The following is a 23,808-nucleotide window of genomic DNA, read 5'->3' on the forward strand; positions in this document are numbered from 1 at the left end:
CAGTTACATACTATCATATTAACACAAACTCAACAAAGTTAGATTACTATTTACTGAAAAAAGTAAGCAGATTAGAGTAACTAGTTACTGGCATCACTGTTGCATAATCACTTTCAATTTCTCCACTATTATATCCCTGAAAAGGCTGAATGGTGCCGATTGGAGTTAGTGCGCATTCCAGCGGACAGAGGCAGCAACGTGCCAAAAGCGCCTCTAGTCTGCCATGACCCCTGACCCTTAATAGAAGAAGAATGTCCTGACCTGCGCATGCGTACTATTCCATACACCGGGGAAGCAGCACTACCACCCGACTAACTCCATACAGTCGTTCCCGTGTGTCCATTTACCTTCCCTCACTATTGTCAACAGTAGTATAACAATAACCTATAAAGCATCAAGTCCGAGCTCTAAAGAATATGCCCAAGAATAAAGGTAAGATGTTGATTATTCGGTCTATTTGCCCGTGAAATATCTGTCGGCTCTGTCCCGCCGCGACACACGCAGTGGAAACGTGACACAAACCAGCTAACAGTAGTTAGCATCTGTAATGGATGAGACGACCGTAGTTAGACCAAACGTCTCCAAACTAGTCGGCAAACCAAAGGTTTATTGATAATCGACGTGGCATTTGAGTTTAGTCTAGTTTGGCTCTTTAGCTGACGCCGTTTCAACAGAGTTGTTCATCTGCTAACTGCTAGTAGTGTTAGCTGTTAAACCGCACCCCAAGCCCGGCCCTTATTACCCCACTTTGTCTCCTCACGGAGTAAGACATAATACCATTAACATTAGCGAGCTAACGCCAGTATGATCCAAAACGGTGTCTTAATGTTAATCATTGACGTTGTTAATGTCAATCGAACGGGCAACAACAGTACAATATGGTACAGTTGCTAAAATGAGCTTAGCTAGTTGATTGATTGATTGAAAACTTAGAGGTGTCAGACAAATATATAATATTAATAAGCAAGCTCTGTTTTTAGCTCAAAGGTAATAACCCCGTGGCTAACGATAGCTAGCAGCTGTCTTAACGTGGTTTACACGACCTGCTACCATGGTCAACGAAATGGGCCTCGTATCATCCGGCGATGTTACCAAGTCAGTGACTTGTTTCCAGCCACACAGCTGACTGTCAACGTGATTCCTCTCTGATTACAGGAAAGGGAGGAAAGAATCGGCGACGTGGAAAGAACGAAAATGAGTCTGAGAAGAGAGAACTCGTCTTCAAAGAGGATGGTCAAGGTGAGTGTTGGGATGCTGGCCTCCTGGGGAAGATGCCAGTGTAGCCTTGAGGTTCGAAAGCCTGACTAGCAGGATCCCAAGTTTGAATACAAGTGTGGAGCCAGGAGGAAAAGTAGCTTGGAGCACTTTTTTTATTCTTCCAGCTGCTGCCCCAGTAGCCATGTGAACCTGTGACCGAGTCAGGCACCGGTTATGAACCGCTAATGACCCGCCTGGAGGCACTTCATCTATTCCAATCTTCTCCAAAAACTCACAGCAGACGGCCCAAAGCCGCCTCCTCCCCAAAATATTCAGGTTTTTACTTTAGTCCATAATTAATTGTTTGTTCATCACACGCTTCTAATTGTATAATTACTCAACATGGCGCACATGCACTACAACAAAATAATGCTTAACACCTGGGTCGTTTTTGCCAGGTGTAGGGCATTATTTCATCTTAGTGTGCATGCACCAAGTGGATCAGAAGTGACAAGTTGAATGAATCGGTTCCCGACTCGGTATACAGTCCCTGTAGCACAGTCTGGTTCACATGACTACTGCCCAAGTGTCTTTTAACCCCAGAGCTGTCTCAATGACTGATCAGCAGGAGACACATACTATTACTTGCCTCTGTGTGTACCGCAGGGGATAGGGAAAGGTGAAAAAAAATGCATTTTTATTGTACACTGGGTTTGTCTGTTTTTGGTACACTCTCCAACACTTATCTGTGGATCAAAAATATGAACATTTCCATTTTTACACAATGATGCTCGTTTTGGGTGTGTAGTTTGGCTTTTTGAAATATTTTAGATTAATTCCACCACACTGTTTAAATTGTTTAAAATTGTGCCTGTATCCAATAGAGATGTAACGATACTGTTATCATAATTGGTCCGATATCAAAACCAATACCAATTAAAAACTAAAATCTGATCCCAAGATCTGTGTGTAACATGCCAGAAATGTAAGCGAAGTGACTTGATTTGCTGCATTCTTGACACACCGAAGCATGTTAAATCTCTTGTCACATAGAAACATTTATTAGATGAATATCTTTTGTCCAATTACCCCAAACCGATGATCAGTAAAGGCAATTGACCGGTACACTGAAAAACTGAAAGTTACAGATTCTGTATCGGCAGTGGAAAAGTGGTATCGGGGCATCCCTAGTATCAAACTAGTGCCCTTTACCTCTGGCTGTTGTAGAGTGGATACACAGTATGGAATGCTGTCCATTTAAAAAATGCCCCCATGTTCACACAGCCATATAACTTATGAGTTGACTGGCCTTCCGAAGTGTATGCAATATGCATAAGCCTCCTCAGCTCTCCGGGGGAGATGCAGAGTCCTGATCAGAACACCAAGAAATCCATCATGTCGTTGTGTTTTCCCCTCTCCTGCATTCCAGAATATGCTCAGGTGATTAAAATGCTGGGAAACGGCCGTTTGGAGGCCATGTGTTTTGATGGAGTAAAGAGGCTTTGCCACATCAGAGGAAAACTCCGGAAAAAGGTAGGAATGTCCCCCTCTCTCATCCCACCTTTACCCGCCAACACACAGGGAGACCCACGCTGACATAGTGCTGACTCAACACTTTGTCAATGGTTAGCCACCATTGCGTTGGCATCATAGCATCAATGGGTCTGTGAGAGGGGTCATGAAGTGCATTTTGGTACCTGTGATGTGTTTTTTTTTTGTATACTGACATACTGCTCATTCTTCCTACAAACAGGTGTGGATTAACACTTCAGACATCATCCTGGTCGGGTTGAGAGACTATCAGGTATGTGAATCACTCCCATATAACAAAGATTGATTGTGTTGAGTACTATTGTGCATATACTTTGTGTATTCATAGTATTCTCATGACATGTCTTCTTTCCAACCAACCAATATTCAGCAATGCCACGGCTCATTGGCAACGCCGGTTGTCATTTAATGATAATCACCTACTTAGTTTATTAAGATAATCTGTTTGCTGACCAAGATGTCTGCAATGGAATGGAATTTGTAAACATGGTCCTAATGATTCTCTGCATTTAGGGTGGAAAGTCAACAAAATTACCTGTTAATGTATTGGATGTAATTGTGTAACACAATTTACAAATACAATTCACTTTTAATTCCTTAATTGGGACCAACAACAAACAAACCAACTTCTATTGGCAGATGAGATCAAGAAGAAATACTTGGATCAATGTTTTAAAAAAATTCTTCCATCTTCCCTTTTCATTGTAATTTAGATTTAGTCAAATTTGCCTTGAGAAATAAACCCTAAATCATGTTTTGTTTTTTTGTATATTACTTTTATTATTACTATTTGTTTTCAGATGTAAACATATTTGTGTGGCTTCTATATATGGTAGAATATATGAATCTCTGGCATTAATTTATCATTTCTGAGACATCATACCGGCATAAATAAAGGCCGAAAATCTTCCTTTTGTGACCTATCGGTTGATATTTCCACCCTGCTGCACACTCTGGCCCTGTGATGTCATTGAGGTTTTGAAATACTATTAAGTTGAATAGAGTGGATTTTTGCGGCCCCCAATTTGAAATGGGTGGTTCCATTCATGCAGGCATGGTGCACTGCTGTATTTTTTATTTTTAGCTTGTTCCTTGTTGCGAAGACCACCAACAATCAAATGAGTAGAAATTGTATTTCACTGCTAGGGGTGGGACAATAGAAGTATTTCACGATACGATACTGTGATGAATTTGGCCCTCGATAACATCACAGTACACAATCACAATACACGATATCTGCAATAATTCATATATTGCAAGAAATTTGATCTACGATATATCTGTAACTGAAAAAAGAAAATGAAAGACATGAAAGCTTATCAGATTCTTTAGTCTGCATCACAAACTGGCCAATTGTACATGAAACATCATACAACAAATTGCATAGTGCGTCTTTAACACGCTGACCGCAACTTGATTATTATTAGCTATTAATTATGTCCTCAATGGAAAACGTTGTTACCATTTGCAATAAAAAAAAATATATACATAATTTGTTTTATCTAATTTTTTTTTTTTTTTTTTTTTATTGCAAAACAAAAATTATTAAAAGTCAGTACTCAACACATAATGCATAATGAAACTAACAGTCAAGGTGGTTAAAATTACATGCAAGTACAGAAACAAGACAAAAAAAAAGTCTATAATAACATTTTAACCGTATACAGTGTATATCCAGCGAAATTAACAATTATATAAATGTTTATATAGGACATACCCCTAATACCTATTTTCTAAAACCCTACACACATATGCTCCAGCTCTAACCCCCCCCTCCCGGACCCCTCCTTGGATAGTACCTCCATTATCCCTCACTCCTAACCAGACACTACCAATAGATATTGTTTTATCTAATATAATGATTTTAGTCATACCTCATACCAATAATTTTTATTGCAGTAAAATAATATTGACAAGCGCAGTTTTTTTTATATATTTTATATAAATATCAATACTTGGCTCCAGTGTATGTGTCGCAAGAGGAAGCACAATGATATATCGCTGTATCAATTATTTGTCCCGCCCCATCCAAGTGGGCTGCTGTCAAAATGTATTTGTTGAGGCAAATGAATACGTTTATGATCAGTTTGAACACTAGTTAGCCACAATGTAATAGTGGGGAGCTGAAGCCAACAGAGCTAGCAGCTCATATTGGCCCAGTAGTATGTCAACATCAGATGGGAGGGGGGTGGGATTCTAGAGAAGTACTTCACCTTAAATGACTCCTCATTCAGTTGCAAAGTTGCCATGAGAAGATGCGTCACTCGCCACAGAAGTGTGCCCCCGATATCACAGAGACCCTGAGCAGAACTCCTCAGATTACCAACACTGTGTCTAAAGGTCTGTTTCTTCCCAACCCCTCACTCACTCTGCCCCAGGACAACAAAGCTGACGTCATCCTGAAATATAATGCAGACGAGGCTCGCAGTTTGAAAGCCTACGGAGAGCTGCCCGAGCACGGTGAGTTATACCACACACACACACACACACTGCAGAATGCTACACTGCAGTTTTTGCTTCAGAGCAGTGAAACCTCAGCAAAACACTGCAGATCTGGTTGGTCCATATTATAGTCTTGATTTCCAAGGCAAGTATAAAGAGAAATCCTGTAGCAAGTAACAACATGCACAATGAGAAAGTACAAGTGGTACATTTGCTAGTTTGATGTTTGTCATTCAAAGTTGTATCTGACTTTTGATTACATTTTATTCACACACATTAAAATGCATCATACAAATACAATTCAATATTAATAAAGTGTATGTTCAGGTGAGGTAAGAAACCTGTTGGGGCTTATGTTAAAACCTCATCACAACTTAAACATTTAAATCATAAGGAAAGGGGGAGGGGAAAAAACACTATGAAGTGGACAAAAATGCAAGGATTTAAATGAACTAATCTCTCAGAAATACAAAAGTAAATAAAATGAAAACCTTTTAGTCTACCCTGTTTCCTATATGGGTGGTTATTAAAGCCTTTTAGTTTTTTACAGGTAGTGAGGTTGAGCGGTCTACCAGGTGTAGGTTGAGCTGTCTACCAGGTGTAGGTTGAGCTGTCTACCGGGTTTAGGTTGAGCTGTCTACCGGGTTTAGGTTGAGCTGTCTACCGGGTTTAGGTTGAGCTGTCTACCTGGTTTAGGTTGAGCTGTCTACCGGTTGTAGGTTGAGCTGTCTACCGGGTGTAGATTGGTGTTCTTCAGTTGTACACCTCTATATTTAATTGATTACTGCCCCTTGTTTGTATGATGGAAAGGAAGATGTAAATTGTTTTTCTCGTTTGGTAAGAATGAATAGAGGAATTCTTACAGAAATATTATTGGAAACCTTCTGGTAAATTGCTCTTCTGAAGCTTTTTTAAATGTTATGAATTTTATGAAGTATCATGTGACGTATGTGAAAATTATATGCCATGTGCTGGCCCATGCAATAGGTAAGGTATGGATATATATTAAGCTGTAGTGTGAGGTTAACACTTTCAGTGCCACGCGGTGGCGCCAGAGTTAGTGCTTGAATGCCACCATCGGCGCCAATGTTATCGTTAATATCGCCTAATCTATGTTTTAAATTATGGCTATGTGTCTAATCTGCCCGTCGCTTATCAAAGAATCCTTTTCCAGTCAGTGCTGTCAAGGCAGATTGGTTTTTTATCGCTTCATTTCCGTTTGAGAGCATTTTGAAAATCACCCGTTTTGAGGTAAAAAAAACTGTCCATTCTGGGCCATTCTATGATAATAGTCTTTTACTGGAATATTCCAGAACGTTGATATTTGTCGGCCTATTTATGAATCGTTTTCAAATAAACGCTAGATGATCAATATTATACGTACACGCACGCCCATTCGAGCCGCGCACGGATAATCGCTGTGTTCATTTCCTCTTGGATTTTTACAGTGAAACCAATAGAGGACATTTCACAAAACAGCTTATATCTTCATCAAAATGAGTGATTATCCTAACACTGATAACATAGATTCCTTACCTGACATCAGATGGTATCCAACTGGTATATTCCAATTCCTGATCACCATTCGAAAAAATCGATAAGTGTATAGATCCAACGTGATGCAGTAGAACACATGATTCTGCGGGGCTCAGAGGCTCCAGAATGAACTCTGATAACCCCGGCTGCATCAGTGGACTGGAAAATGTGGAGTACAGGATTTTTTCCCCCATCCATTTTCATTGAGTCCATTCCAAAATACCTTATGTCATCTGGGAGACGATAGGGGGCGCTTTTTTCCACATCTGATCGCCGGCGGCGCTCGGGTATACTAGGGTAGGCTCGCGTGATGCAATATGATTTCAGATCGCTAAAAAAAAAATCCGAGAAATCTCGTGAGTGGCTTTCAACGAGATATTAATAAATCAGAGAAAACTCGTGAGTGGCACTGAAAGTGTTAAGAGGCCGGGCTTATTGACATATTTTCCTAATAATTCCTATAGATTTCATCACTTTTTTACACCAAATTAATTTGTGCTTTCTAACAAATTATTAGCCGCAAAAATCGAGTGGAGGATACAATATGATTTTCTTTGAGTTAAGCTTCATCTTTATTATATTGTCTCCTTCCAGAAAATATTATGAAATGTGATTTTTTTATATATATATATATATATATATATATATATATAGTGATAATTTGTTCAATCGGAACCATTTAGAATAGGCAAGAAGACCAAGGGTTTTGAAATGTTTATGGGAAAGAACGAGATCTGTCATCTCATCTGCAAATAAAATAGGGAATATGGTATTTGATACAGAAGCAAAATCATTGATAAATAAATAATAATGGACCGAATATGGATCCTTGTGTAATACTCCACATGATAATGCGGCACAGCTTTTAGAAAGGACATATGATATTGCTCTCCATCATTAACATAACATTTTAGCCAGTTGAAGACCTTTCCTTGGAATCCATATGTAATATAGCTTTAACAATCATATCACGAATCACAGTGTCAAAAGCTTTGGAAAGGTAGAGAAAAATATGGCATACTGTTACTATCATGCAGTGGAGATTTTATCTAGGTTCTATAAGAGCCATGAAAGCGGGGTGATTTTTGCAGAAGCCATATTAATGATTGTATAATATATTATTTGAATTCAGATGTTGGAGGATTCTTTTATATACCAGCTTTTCAAGAATCTTTGAAAAACATGGTAAGAGTGAAATTGGGCGATAGTGTGTAAATGAGCATGGATCATCTGATTTTGAAAATAGGAATGCCTTTTGCAACATTTAAGTCTCTGGGAACAACACCAGTTTCTAGGCAAGATGAAAATAATTAAGTTAGTGGGTCAATGATGGAGGATTTAACCACTTTCACAAGACCAGCTCCAATTTCATCTTGTCCTGTTGCTGATCATTTCAGTTTGTCGGGACATTCAAAATTACTTAATGATAATAATAATGAATAATGACTATACGTATGATCAATCATGTGATGGATTTAACTTGTAATGACAAAACAAGCATGTTTTTGGCATAAAACGAGCAATAACGGACAGTATTGATCTGCTGTCATTCAGATCAAACTGCAGTATCATGCATAAATATTAGATTTTGTTACTTTAGATCTCATTGTTACTCACTCTCTAGAGCAAACCAGGCACCTTTCTAACTTACCGTACAACCTTTTCTCCTGGTTCTGTTTGGGTCCAGATATAAACTCTGCCATTCCAAGTTGTTATGCTACTCCAGGTTGCGATGCTACATCAAAGCTGGTCGCTTATTCCATTTCCAAAGAGTGTCAGAAATTCCCATTATTTCACTCCAGTGTAATTGCACTTTGTTGATTTGTCATGAAGTTGGTATCCTTGTGTTGTTGTCGTCGTTTTGTCCTCCTAACCCCTGCCTCTGCGTCCTCCACACAGCCAAAATCAACGAGACGGACACCTTCGGGCCTGGAGACGACGATGAGATCCAGTTTGATGACATTGGCGACGATGATGAGGACATTGATGATGTAAGCAAACTGTCCTGGCCTCATATAGATGGGTTTCCACTAGGGGTGGGACGGTTCACAAAATGGACTGTTCGGTTCGTATCACGGTTTTGGGGTTTCGGTTCGGTTCGATAATACGTTAATTTTTATTTAAAAAAAAAATGAACACTCAAAAATCTAAACATGCTTCATTTATTATTATTAACCCATTCTCAGCCAATCACGTGTTACGGCGGGTTTCTCCGCCATGTGTTGTCTGCCAATAACTCCGTAAGGTGTTTTTGAGATCAATATTTCATATTTTTGTCATGGTATTCATATTTCACCCACGGAGTCTTGGGTGATGCTGTCTGAGCCATCACAACTCTGCAACGCTTCAATACCGCCACCGGGTGGCCGATCGGCGAGTTGCCAAACCGGAAGTGCCCATTGTAGATCGGTCCGTCCCCTATTTTCGTCCGGTCACTCGTTTATCGTCCCGGGGCTCAATACAGACACCGTCGATATGGATCTTTGTCATAACTCAATAATCAACATGATTTGGACTTGTATTAGTAATATACAAACCGGAAATGGATCGCATCGATCAACATCCCATAATTGGGATCTGTTTGCTCCACTCTCATCGCCTAACGCTACGAGGAGACTGGGGTGAGTTTCAGCGTTTTTCTTTACCATTTTCGATACAAACTGCTCTGATCAATATATCACCCATACTACATAAATCATTTAATGTCGGTCATTGAATTATAAACGACCCCCCCCTCGGTTCACCCGCAGATGACCAGTCATGACGTTTAGGACCATGTACAGTTAAAAATTTTAATATAACGTTGATCGGTATCAAACTGCATTTGATCATCTAATATATGCATTTATGCCTATATCACGTTCTATGAAATACTGCAGAAAACGATAAAAACATATTTATACTCTAGACGGTATTTTAGTATGAATGTGTGAATGAAAAAGTAAAACGTTCCTACATCCTGAACGATAGATAATTGATGTTGAATGGGCCATAGTAATGTCAATTTAGCAATACAATTAAAAAAGTTATAGCCCTGCAAAAAAGGCGAACATCTCCATAGACAAATAGCGCTGGCAGAGAGGCTACAAGGATGGATATAACAGGGTGTCCGCGGGACCTTAAAAAGTCTTAAAAAGTCTTAAATTCAACTATCAACTATTAAGGCCTTAATTTGTCTTAAAATGTCTTAAATCCGACTTTCGGAGGTCTTAAAAACATGCCATGTCATCTTATGTTTCATTGTGAAATCTGGGGGGAAACTATTATTAACGGGAGATAAAGTCAGACTTTTTTTTTTTTTTTTCACGCAAACGGTACGCTGCGCAGTGGGGCGGAACCAATTTATGGTCCTTAATGTGTGTCGCCGTCGGGAGCTATTTCAGAACACCGGAGCATAGGTAACACGTTATTCAAGCCGTAGCGATAACGCTGACGTTTAGTTTAGTTTAATTGATTTGTATTTATTTGCACTCGTTAATTTAACATGGGAAAGTGCAAATTTAATGAGAACTGGCTCGAAAACCATCTGTTTGCACCGTGTGGTTGGTCCCAGTGAAAGTACGAGGCCCGCTGCAAACTCTGCAAAAAGGATTTTAAACTGGGAACGATGGGAATAAAAGCAGTCGAGTCACGCATGCACAGCGCTAAGCATGTTACCTCTACAAAAACCCGCCTGCAGACAACTTCAATATCAAATTTCTTTTCGACGCCGTCCACATCAACTGCTCAGGGACAGGTAGGTCTACCACCAATTACATCTGCACCTGTCCGGGTAACGTTCGGCTCCACGCCAACCCTTGAAGCTGAGGTACTGTGGGTTCTAAATACGGTCGCAAAGCATCAGTCCTACAATGGAAATGAGGGACTAGGAGAGGTGTTTCAAGCGATGTTCCCTGACTCTGTTAGGATCTATGCGTAACAGTACTGTATATTTGCATATCATGTATGTCACAAATGTAACGGTAATATATACCTGTATGTCATGTATATCCCTATGCCATAAATGTCATGTATGTTGTGCATGTCATAAATGTCACTATGAATTGAAAATGGGGGACCCTGATGTAAACTAGACAAACGTCTTTCTCTGGTCTGCATCCCCTTATTATTGTGTGTATTGAGCTGTACTGTATTGTACCCATTCTGAAATCTGTTAAATAAAGTATTCATTCAACCAAACCACAAAAACAAAACAACTGGATGAATGAAAACTTTATTTAACAGATTGCAGAATGGGTACAATACAGTACAGCTCAATACACACAATAATAAGGGGATGCATTGCAGACCAGAGAAAGACGTTTGTCTTGTTTACATCAGGGTCCCCCATTTTCAATTCATATTGACATACACAACATAGAATAGATAGAATAGAAATACTTTTATTATCCCGTGGGAAATTTGACACTGCAAATCGCTCAACATTTAAACAGGACAGGTCACGAATTAGAATAATAACACAAATCAATAAAGTTGCCTAGGATAAGAGTAGAGTAAAATAGAATAAAAATGAAATAAAATATACAGAAATAAATACAGTAAAAACATACATGACATCATGACATACAGGTATATACTGTAGTACTGTTACATTTGTGACATACGATATGCAAATAATATACAGTACTGTTACCCAGAGATCATAACAGAAAATAGTATATATATATGATGGGGATGAGACTGTACATTAGGAGGAGGGGGGGGGTTGGACATTTACCGTGGCCAGTTTCGAATTGCAGCCTCCCGTAGGTGCTCTTTAAGAGCGGTTTTGAATGTGGGCAGGGGTAAAGTGGGTTTTAGGAGTGAGGTTAAGCAGTAGTCTGACCAGTTTGTTTTGTGATGTTTGTAATCTTGTTTTTAGTGCCTTTGAGGTGCTTTGGTACCATGAGGTGCAGGCATAGTCGTAGTACCCTTGAATGAGTGTACTGAGAGTACCCATGATTTTTGCCATTTTGTTATCGTGAAATTGGTATTAAATTTAATTCTGAGTGGCATTAAAAAGTCTTAAAAAGCCTTAAATCTGACTGGGCTAAACCTGCAGATACCCTGTATAAGCTCCGGCAGAGAAAGGGTTAATGGAAAGGTTAGTTTTCTGCTTGAAATTAAAGTGCAGTATTTGAAATACAATGAAAGGAATATGGCTGGATTTCTTATCAAAGGGAAAGGTGTCACTATTATTTAAAATAAATAAATAAACAAATTAGAAGTCCATCGATATAAATGGCAGCATACATCAAACTAACACACACACACTGTACTGTTTAAAAACAACACTGCTCTTCATTCTATTTTTAAAATACGTACATTATCTGTCTACATTATTTAAATATTGAGTGCAACTGTGGTGGATTACGTAATTCGGTGAGTTGGAACTATCTATGGGTTGGCGGGTCCCCACGGACCTTCAGCTCCGGTAACGTTAGGAGGAGTTCATAACATCAACAAGCAGCACGAAAGCGGCAATAGTCCCGGTTGGAGTTAGTAAAACACAGTTGTATCTTAGCCTTCTTGGATGTTTAATAAACGCCTATCATTGTCTTTAAACACCCCGCCTCTCAGACTCCCATTTCCTCCTCTGCTAGCTAGTAGCTACGGTAACATTTCGTTGACTATTAGCTGGCGGGCTAGTACCATAGTTAAAACGTGCGTTGTGTTGTACAAACTGCTAACGCTATGGCAAGATGTTTCAAGTTTCAAGTTTCAAGTTTCTTTAATAGTTGTCATACAGAAGTACAGAATACTTTTGTACAAAATGCTTCTTACTGTTGCGCTCCAGAGACTGTGCAAGACAAGATAAGTATGAAATAAAAACATAGTAAAATTAGAAGTAAAAAAAAGAGGTCACAGTGTTCAGTTTAGACATATGTACAATGTTTGATGCAGAATAGACGTAGTTACCATACAATATACAATACTGTGCAGTGTACTAATATACAATACTATATAGTGCAAGGCAGAAATGGGACGAGGTGCAATTTAGGGGTGTAGATGTGTGTAGGCCTATGTAATGTTAATGGCTATGTTTTTAAAGTCGTAATGAAGATTGATTTATATTGTGCTTACCATTTTTACACAAACTGACTAGCACCTGGCTGCAGTGCTGCTGCTGCTGCTGCCTGCAGCCAGTGCTCACCTCTCCCGGCTCCGCCAATTTTTTTTATTTGCACGTCATCTGAACCGTACGATACACAGACGCCCCGAACCGTGGGGGTCGTACCGTACGGTACACGGTTCGAATGCGTATCGTCCCACCCCTAGTTTCCACCATGGTGTAGATCTGAAGGTCTTTTAGGATGAATCACAGTGATCAACGTGTGGGCTGTGTCATTGGAACAGCTTTCTGCACCAGCGTTGCCCTCTTGGTGCAAACAAAGTTCCTCATCCTAGGGCCAACTCGGCTTTCAAGGTTTATTTGTCACATACAACTGCACAAATATAGTGCAGTGAACTGCTTTCCCTGTGCGTATTGGATAGAAATAGATTATAAAACAAGTATCAAGGAAACTGTATAATTTGACCTGATAAACCCAAAGACCATGGAATATTTTCTAGACGAGTCCGTGTTGTCATAGAAACATTCAGCGGGAGACAAATGGCATTAAGAAGTCACGTCGTAGGGGAGCTCCAGTAGCTCACCGCGTACCTCGTACGCTATTTCGGCGTCGGGGACAACCGTGCGCGTCACGGATCTGGGGTACACGAGTTCGACTCCCGAACTCGCCGTATTTTCTCAGAGTGTCTTTCCCCCGATCTATACCCCATTCAACCTGTTTCTGTCGGTCATGCTTGACCAGAAAAAGCGATAAACGCTAAAAGAACCAGCCGACTGGTCAAAGTTAAAAAAAAAAAAAAAAGGTCACGTCGTCTCCCAGTGCTGAACCTCATCCATTGGGTCATTTGGAGCGGCTGTGACCCGTCATCGTCTTAGAATTCTAGAATGTTTCCGGGAAGTCGGCATGTTTCTGCTGCCAGAAACATCGAGGCAAGGAGTTGAGTTACCCCTTAATGTAGCTATGTTTATATAAATGCTTTTGATTGAAATATATTATATATATATTTTAATCATGCGTTTTAAGCCCTAGCCATATTTTCAGAAAATTCACCTAAAAGTACATACCCAAGTAAAGGGAAGATTGCTCCACTTCTACAAGGTCCATTTGCATGTTCTTGTATGTATATAAAAATTAGGGATGCTCGATATTGGCTTTTTTACCGATACCGATATTCCGATATTGTCCAACTCTTAATTTCCGATACCGATATCAACCGATATCAACCGATACCGATATATGCAGGGTTTCCCCGTCCAAAAAACTGAATAATTTCAGGTAACTAATAATTTCACTGGATATATATATAACAAATATTCGTATTGTTTTTTTTTGTTTTTAAACCGATACCGATATTTTCCGATATCACATTTTACTGCCGATATCGGCCGATAATATCGGTCGGCCGATAATATCGGACATCCCTAATAAAAATGTATTCCCAGTGTCAGAAATATTATGTTAAGGGGCGCCCCAGTGGCGACCCGGGCTCGACTCCCGAACCCGTCGTTATTTGCCGAATGTCTTCCCCCCACTCTGTCTCCCATTCCTCCTCTGTCTCTCCCTACTGGACTGCCCAGTAGAAATAAAGCGATAAAACGCCAAAAAATTCATCTTCAAAGAAATATTATGTTACTATGCTTGAGTAAATTGTAATGAACCAAAGGAGAATATAAATTATTATTATTTCTTTTTCCATCTTTGACGGTGGACACCATGCTAACATTGACCAAAAGTGGAAAAACTGAGCTCATTCAGCACCTTCTTGAGATCAAGTGTACTAAAATCTAAGCAAATGAATAAAGGGCAGATGAATTACAGGTTTTTTTGTAGATACAGTACTGAATTTTGCCATCCAGACACATGCAATTTGAAATATGAATATAGAATATCAGTCCTATAAATTACCTTATTATGGCCGTGTCATACATCTATGGATCGGGCCAAATCGCCTCTTTCCAATGGCAGAGTTAAATCTGGGTTTAGTACCACCAGGCGCCCGTTACAGGGCAGCAAAGACCGTCAATGAAATCTACTGTAAGTACAGTTACTTTTGTATAATGTCCATAGCATAGCTCTGCCATTTTTTCACCGGATTGCAACGCGTTTTCTCTCTAGACGTTCACAGAAAAGGTAAAGAAACAATATACGTTGTATTTTATGGCAATAACGTTCAGTTTTGTTCGACCCGTGAGATATAGTCATGATTTTCACGTCAATATTTATTTTGGTAGTGTAGTATTAGGAAATGTTTTCGTCCATCGAAAGCCCTTGGTCTCCTCTTTCTTAGGACTACAACGATTTCATGACTGCATCATGTCCTCGCATCTAAGTCATCCGGTTCCCGGTGCAATGGGCAGAGATTTTTATAAGCTCATATTTAGCTAATAACACTTAAAATCATTGGTAAACAAACGTAGTGCTGAAAATATACAATTTGACTGCTATTTTGATATGGTTAGGGTCTTTACTCTTGGATACATTTGAAAAAGAAACACATCACTTAATTAATACGGACTGTATTGATCTATTTGTGACGTGAAATAAATCTCGTACCAGGCCAATCGGGCTTAAGAGGTTAAGCATAGTGTTTTCAAAGCTCAAATTATTTTTATTAAGCCCTGGATGTTATGAGAGTCTGTATTGGAGAACAAGTCACCATGTGTAGTATTTATATAATGTGTTTTCTCTTCTTCTCCCCCCCCCCCCTCCCCTAGATCTGAGGACCTGCTATCCGAGGGGAAGGTGGGATTTTACTACAGATGTTCCCATTGGGACCTTTTGGGCGGATACAGCTCACAGATTTATTATTTTCTTTCGACAAATAAGATCAGCCAATACCAGTCCAATACCGATGTATTAAAATCCAGTATGTACCCATAATTATTGCCAGTTTGTTTACCATGGATGGATGTCATTTTTTATTAGGCAACTTTCAGTGCAGTTGAAACTTAAGAAGATTAACTTAATCCTTTGAATCCATATTATGTGAATGAATGAAGGAGATCCTGCACTAATAGTTGGTAGAGAATGTCACATTTATCACTAGTAGCAGATGGAATGAGATGCTACACACTGCGTCATGAGTGACTTAACCCATGACAACTGCTCGTATTGTTCTGCCTCTTATAATTGGCCGACTAACCCACTCTTGATTTTGAAAGAGGCCTGACCATTCTCACTGGCACCATGATGCAAACATCTCGCTAGTACCCGCTATCTAATGCGTTATCTTTTATGTATGGTTATGGTTTATGTATTTATAATAATTTCACACTAAGTGGAATTTAGCAACAAAGAACAGAATCTCTGGATTCGCAAATAAAAAGATAAACCATTTTTGTTTTTGTCTGGCAGTCTGTATCATTGTAGCTAGTTGACAACACACTTTATAGAGTCTAGATAGGATAAACGCTGTTTTTGTTGATTTATGGGAGAGCAAATATCGCTGGAGACGCCTCTGTATTTTTTGGAATGCTTGTTTTTGTTACATTCTATATCGTATTCCAGTGAAGAAGAGAAATTGCAATTCAGTAATGCTATATTTGCTTGTTTGGATTGAACCATGGCCAGATGAAGGCAACCCCCTCCTCCCCATTCAGAATCGATCTGTATTTTCCTGTTTCCCTCATTTGTGTTTCTGTGTTGTCTGTTTCCATGTTGTTTTGCTTGGCTCACTCTGTGGTTGAGAGAGAGACCGTAAACTGCCGCCACACACTGGCGCTCCGTCTCGGCGACCACAGAGCAGGCCTGTTGATGTGTTTTTCTGATCGAAACTAATGTACTATAATGTCTGAAGGCTGAGTATAGGGATTTCCAATAAAGAACTTAACTCCATTTATTTGGGTAAGTCTTTTTGAGAATGCTCTTTTCAAAACAGTTTTTGTGCTGGACACTAGATGGTGCTATAGGTCTAAAGTTCAGGACCATCTTATTAGAAAAGGAAGGGAGGGTACCCCTCCGGTGACCTTCTGTCCATGCTTGGGGTGGGGTAATGTGACATTACCTTCAGGTTTATGCTGAGAACCAGGAAACTACATGTGTGGAAATAACTATTCAAACAAGTTTCATTATGATGTTCCCTTCACAATAATGGTGAGACCCAGAACCCAGCCTCAGGGATGATTGCACAATAATACCCTGAGACATGTTCACCAAATATTTTGCAGCCTAAAAATTTAATGGAAAGCACCCATTGGCATAGCTACCGTAAATGAATTTCATAACCCGTATTCCTTACAATGCAAAATCAAATTTTAGCCCCAATGTCTGTTATAATTATGTATGTGCCTTCTAATGACTTATGAAGCTCCCAGGAGTTGCCCAGAGCACTGAATAGAAGCAAGGGAGTATAGATAAAACCGTAATATGATTGCTGCAGGAGATGAAAGTTTAAACAACTTGACAATTGCCTTTAGATGAATTAAAACTTAATTAAAAGCAACAACATCTCAAATTAAACAATGTTGCCCCTAGACCTTATAATATATAAGATGTTATAACTTGTGTATTTATATATAGGCCTACTGGTGACAATTTGTAAATACAATGGACAAAACACTGGACAATTATGAAATTACTGTTTAATGAATTGACACCAATTGGCTGTTTTTATTGATGTATTTCTCATATCGATTGATTGAAAACTTTATTAACTGATTGCAGAATGGGTACAGTACAGCTCAATACATACAATTGTTAAGGGGATTGATTGATTGATTGATTGAAAACTTTATTAACAGATTGCAGAATGGGTACAATACAGTACAGCTCAATACACACAATTGTTAAGGGGATGCAGACCAGAGAAAGACTTTCGTCTTGTTTACATCAGGGTCCCCCATTTTCAATTCATCAGGACATATATGACATACATGACATACAGATAGTCAGTACTGCTACATCTATACATTTATGACATACCAGATTTGCAAATACAGTACTGTTTGTGATACAGAAGGAGTCAGGAAAAGGGAGTATATACATTTGACGTAGAAACTGTACATTGGAGGAGGTTGGGTGGGGGGGGTTGGGTACACTGGGATATTGACAACCATACTGGGTAATCTACATTGGAGGTGGTTGGGGGGGGGGGGGGGCACACTGTATATACAAGCAAAACTCTACATTGAGGGGGGGGGGGGGGGACACTGTACAAACAAACAAAATTGTACATTGGACTATTGACAAAACCATACTAGGTAAATGACTGTACATTGGAGGGGGTTGGGTTAGGATATTTACAGGGGCCAGTGTTGAATTGCAGTCTCCCGTAGGTGTCCCTTGAGAGAGGTTTTGAAAGTGGGTAGTGATCCACATTCCTTTACAGCTTTGGGTAGGGCGTTCCACATTGATGTGGCATAATTGCGAAACGTGTTTAGTCCCTTATTTGAGCCAAATCTGGGTTTAACATGATTTGTGGAGCTCCCTCTGGTGTTGTGATCGTGGTATTCACTGACCTTTGGGAAGTATTTTGACATGTACATGGGTACCTTGGTCGTGTAGTGTATCTTGTAGACCAGGCCCATTGCAAGTTGCTGTACTCTGTCGTCTACTCTAAGCCATCCTAGGTTGTCAAAGTGGGCAGGGGTGAGGTGGGTTCTAGGAGTAAGGTCAAGCAGTCACCCGAACAACTGCCTCTTTGAACTGCTGCGGTCAGGCAAGCGATACAGGAGTCTCAAGGCGAGCACAGAAAGACTCAGAAGAAGCTTCTATCCCCAGGCCATCAGGCTGCTAAACGAACAATGAATGAACACTACACAACAACAACCACCAAACGCACATAGCACACACATCCACACGCACACACTCACTTTAAACAAACACACTGTAGCACCCACTCCACACACTTATAGCACACACCCACTTTAAACAAACACACTGTAGCACCCACTCCCCACACTTTATATTTATGGATGAAGGATTGCACTACAACTCGTACACCTTACTGTAAATTGTACCTAAAATTGTACCTCATCCCATTTCTGCTTTGCACTAGATAGTACTGTACATTAGTACACTGCATAGTATTGTGTATTGTATATTATATGGTAACTCGGAACATTGTACATATGTCTATACCGAACACTGTGACCTCATTTTCTTCTTCTAAATTCATGCTATATTATGTTATTATGTTATTTGATACTATCTTGTCTAGCACAGTCTCTGGAGCGTAACAGTAAGAAGCATTTTGTATGAAAGTATTCTGTACTTCTGTATGACAACTATTAAAGAACTTGAACTTGAAGCAGTAGTCTGACCAGTTTGTTTTGAGATGTTTGTAATTTTGTTTTTAGCGCCTTTGAGGTGCTTTGGTACCATGAGGTGCAAGCATAGTCGTAGTACCCCTGAATGAGTGCTCCTGCCAGAGTCTTCAGGGTATTCTTGTTTACCAGAGAGGAGATCCGGTACAAGAATCGAGTTCGTTGGTTGACTTTTTTTATTACATTGGATGCCATTTTGTCACAGGAGAGATTAGCCTCTAGGATGGAACCCAGGTAGGTAATTTCATCTTTTCTTGTGACAATATTGTCACCCACTGTAACTGAGAAGTCAAATCAAATCAAATTTATTTATAGGGCCCGACAACACACGTTAATGTCCCCATGGGCCGTACAGGTCTTCTTTAAACAAGTCAAGAAGACAACATAACAATAAGTCAAGAACAGAACAAGAACACCATAGGGTCCAAATTTTTTTTAGATGAATGCAAATAAATGAAAGAATGCAAGCACTCCCAGACATACCCCACGCGAAGGTAAGGAAAAACTCACTAAAACCTAACAATAGGGAAAAAAAGCTCCACAGGCAATGTGGAGGAGAGAAACCTTAGAAGGGCCGTTCAAGGGGGGATCTCCCTTCTTAGATGTCGGTGATAGTAGTGTTGCAGACGGACAGTTGGTAAGCATGCACTCATGTGTGTGGTGAGACACAGATGAGTGCATGCAATAGCAACTGTACATTTTGAAAAATTAAAGATAGAGCTAATAGCGATAGCAACTGAACATTTTGAAAGATTAAAGATAGAGTTGATAGCGGATCTATTTGAGGCACAGGGGCGGCGCAAGAGGGTCACGTCCTCCCCGTCTTAGTCACGGGACATTCAACACTCCGGTCGTTGCTCAGGGACAGCCGGAGACAGGGGGAAGGGGGGTGGCGCAGAGAGGGTCGCGAACTCCCGACATCATCGCGGGACATCCGGCACTCCGGTCACCACTACGAGACCTCCGAAGACAGGGGGGCACGCAGAGGGGGTTGCAATCTCCCGGCCTTCGTCACGGGACGTCCAACACTCCGGTCAACACTCCAGGACAGCAAGTCATAGGAAGACAGGGAGACGGGACAGGCGTTAGACAGCTCATGAGATTGTGGTAGGCGGACATAGCAATAGATACAAGTGGTAGGCATATATGTGAATGGAGTAGATATATGAAGTAAGCGTATTATGTGAATAGAATAGAAGTACTTAACCCAGCAATGAAACCGCGTTGACTGTTAATCTGTTAACAGTCTGTTAATCAGTTGACAGGACCACGGACAGACGGCGGTGAATAACTGATCCAATGCCTCGGAGGTGCATGTAGAGCAGTCACTACAAGCTTGGCCAAGACCCCGAGGCATCCATCACCTTGGTCAGCGCCAGGAGACGGGTACTCAGAGAGAAGGGGGAGGGAGGGGGGGGGGGGGGGGGAGAGGGGGGGGGGGGAGAGTTAGAGAGTTCCCATGTTTGTGGTGCTGCAAAGGAGCAGACATGTAGTACCCTGTAGTGCCATGTAGTACCCCGTAGTGCCATGTAGTACCCTATAGTACCCCATAGTGCCATGTAGTACCCCGTAGTATCCTGTAGTACCCTGTAGTGCCATGTAGTACCCTGTGGTGCCATGTAGAGCTATGTAAGCCATGTAGTACCCTGTAATGCCATGCAGTACCAAGTAGTACTCTGTGGTACCATGTAGTACCCTGTACCCTAACTAAACTACCCTATAGTAAACTACCCAGTGGTACCATGTAGTACCCTGTACCATAACTAAACTACACAGATTAATCTAAAGGTCAGTCCCCGACCAGGTGAGATCAAGGTAGGTTGAAGGAGAGAGAGAAAAGATGAGTCTTAAGCAGGGATTTAAAAGCTTCGACAGAGCAGGCGCCCCTGATGACGGCAGGTAATTTGTTCCACAGGTAGGGAGCGCGGTAGACAAAGGCTCTGTGGCCGGCGGATTTCTTTTTAACCCTAGTCGTCGGTCTTGCTGAGTTTGTTATTTGAACCGAAGAGAATGGACTCTGTTTTTCTGGATGCAGACCAGAAAAAGACTTTTGTCTTGTTTACATCAGGGTCCCCCATTTTCAATTCATCATAACATATATGACATACAGATAGACAGTACTGCTACATCTATACATTTATGACATACCAGATTTGCAAATACAGTACTGTTTGTGATACGAAAAGAGAGTATATACAGTAGAAACTGTACATTGGAGGAGGTTGGGTAGGTGGGGGGGACTACATTGGAGGGGGGGGGTTGGGTAGGAGGGGTGGGTGGGGGACACTGTACAACTGTACAAGCAAAACTGTACATTGGAATATTGACAAGACCATACTTGGTCATTTACTGTACATTGGGGGGGGTTGTGTTAGGACATTTACAGGGGCCAGTTTCGAATTGCAGTCTCCCGTAGGTGTTTTTTGAGAGTGTTTTTGAAAGTGGGTAGTGATTCACATTCCTTTACAGCTTTGGGTAGGGCGTTCCACATTGATGTGGCATAATTGCTAAACGTGTTTAGTCCCTTGTTTGAGCCGAATCTGGTTTTAACATGATTTGTGGAGCTCCCTCTGGTGTTGTGATCGTGGTATTCACTGACCTTTGGGAAGTATTTTGACATGTACATGGGTACCTTGGTCGTGTAGTGTATCTTTTTTTTTTTATCCACTTTTTCTCCCATTTTCTATATTTTATCCCATCCCAATTTCGTATCATCCAATTCAACCCTCCCCTGTCACGGACGCTGTTTCTTGCCTCCCACAAGCCGGCTGCAATGTGGACTAAGTCATACATAGCAAAAGTCCCCTCCGGTACTTGAGGTAACAGCAGTCGCATCTTTTCACCTGCGCAGCTCGATCTCTCAGTGGTGAGGAGTAACGCGTGGGAGGCTCACGCTGCCCCCGACACTTCCTGATTCCACTGCGCAGGCGCACCAACCGACCTGTAGGAGTCGCTGTCCACAACGCCCGATCCCCACCCATCAGTTTCCCACCCCCTAATACGGCCAATGTGTATTAGTACGGACGACCAGCTAAACTGAAAGCAAATGTGGAGCGCTGGGCTCGAACAGGCGAGCCCAGCGTCTCCAGATTTCGTGGCGAGCGCCTTGCCCACTACGCCACGTAGCCGCCCTTCGTGTAGTGTATCTTGTAGACCAGGCCCATTGCAAGTTGCTGTACTCTGTCGTCTACTCTAAGCCATCCTAGGTTGTCAAAGTGGGCAGGGGTGAGGTAGGTTCTAGGAGTAAGGTCAAGCAGTAGTCTGACCAGTTTGTTTTGAGATGTTTTTTTTTTTTTATATATTTTTTTATAATTTTTTAAACATACACATAAACATAACAACATAAAATTAGACATACAAGCATTAATTAACAGTACACCTCCAATTAAATCACCATTTGAATAAATGTATTATACAAGAAATATACCTAATACTTGCTATCTAATACCCTACACACATATGCCCCCCGGACCCCCACTTGGATAATCCAGCCATTATCATTCGCTCCTTACCAGGCACTACAATTCATATGCTAGCTTTTATTCTCTCCACCACTTCTAACCACATTGCAATTTTGGATTCACTGACACCTAAAATCCTTGCTGTAGATATTTCTAGATAAATCACATCGAGATATGTAAGAATCCAAACCTTCCTAAAAAATAATTCCGGTTGAAACCATCGTGATGCTATCAGCTTTTTAGCCGCTGTGATACTAATCTCTTTAGCTGTATAGGGACTGCAAACTCAAAAACATCATTCAACAGTCAGCAATACAGAGGGGTGTACAGGTATATCCAGAATTTAAAAATTTGATAATTGCTGGGACACTTCTTTCCAGAATATCTTAACTGGTGGGCAATCCCAGTACATGTGCATAAATGTACCCTCGTCCCCATTTGTACACAAGGAGCATCTGGAGTCTTGTTTAAGACCCATTCTGTTAAATCTTATAGGAGTCAGGTATGTCCTATGAATATAGTTAAGATTTATTTGTTGATGGTCCGTGTTACGTGACGCAAGTCGAACGTTTGCCCAGGCTTCTTGCCAATCAAAATTTATTTCCAGGTCTGGTATATCCCTCCTCCAGACTGAGTCTAGGGGGAGGATTTCATACGAGGACGTTAGTAATTGATGATACAAATCTGATACAAAACCTCTCGATGTCTCTCTTTCATAGAAGAATTTGTGGTATCTGTGGTGTTCAATTGGTATCCTTAATGGGACTCCATGAGCCTTCAAACATACTGTGTGTAAAAATACTGTGTATAAAAATAATATGTGGATCTGGTGAGATTAAATGTATTTCTTCATATCTACAAAAGCCCCGTTTGTTAAAAACATCTCCTGACCTAATGTGTGTATGCCCTGCTTTTCCCATTTATCTTATAGGTCGTTTTCCAATCAGGAGTGCATTGTTATTGAATATGGGAGTATGACTATGCCATTTATGTGGGTTAGAATATTTTTTTTGTGTTTCACGCCATATCCGGATCGCATGAGTAATAATGGGGCCAAATTTCAATTCGCATTGCTTAATTGATAATTTGGTGTATACTATGTCCTGCAGTCTATTTGGTGCTACTATATTTACTTCTAAATTTCTCCAGGATACTGATGCTTGGGAATCAAACCAGGTTGTCAGTGGTCTTAAAGTGTACGCCTTAAAATAGTGGTAAAAATCTGGAAATGCCATACCTCCATCGACTTTGTTTCTCTGTGCGGGGTATCTTTTTATACGTGGTGGTTTGTTATTCCAAATAAAT

At 40.6% G+C, this 23,808-nt stretch overlaps 1 protein-coding gene across 1 annotated transcript; it reads left to right on the forward strand.

The window, feature by feature from the left end:
* The first annotated feature begins 272 nt into the window (after positions 1–272).
* Positions 273–16,613, forward strand: eif1axb (eukaryotic translation initiation factor 1A X-linked b). Its single transcript, XM_084326067.1, has 7 exons — positions 273–432; positions 1,156–1,239; positions 2,627–2,730; positions 2,951–3,001; positions 5,127–5,208; positions 8,626–8,717; positions 15,494–16,613. The coding sequence occupies exons 1-7, from the start codon at positions 417–419 to the stop codon at positions 15,497–15,499; spliced, it is 435 nt and encodes a 144-aa protein (XP_084182193.1). The 5' UTR covers positions 273–416; the 3' UTR covers positions 15,500–16,613.
* Positions 16,614–23,808: the final 7,195 nt, after the last annotated feature.

Source organism: Notolepis coatsorum (genome assembly GCF_963971535.1).
Source record: "Notolepis coatsorum genome assembly, chromosome: 12".
In the NCBI taxonomy this organism is placed as follows: Eukaryota; Metazoa; Chordata; class Actinopteri; order Aulopiformes; family Paralepididae; genus Notolepis; species Notolepis coatsorum.

Bases quoted from the DNA above. Each gene is read 5' to 3' on its own strand.
- eif1axb (XM_084326067.1), top strand. The intron at 2,731-2,950 runs GTAGGAATGTCC...TCCTACAAACAG, and splicing joins GAGGAAAACTCCGGAAAAAG to GTGTGGATTAACACTTCAGA. The intron at 3,002-5,126 runs GTATGTGAATCA...ACTCTGCCCCAG, and splicing joins TCGGGTTGAGAGACTATCAG to GACAACAAAGCTGACGTCAT.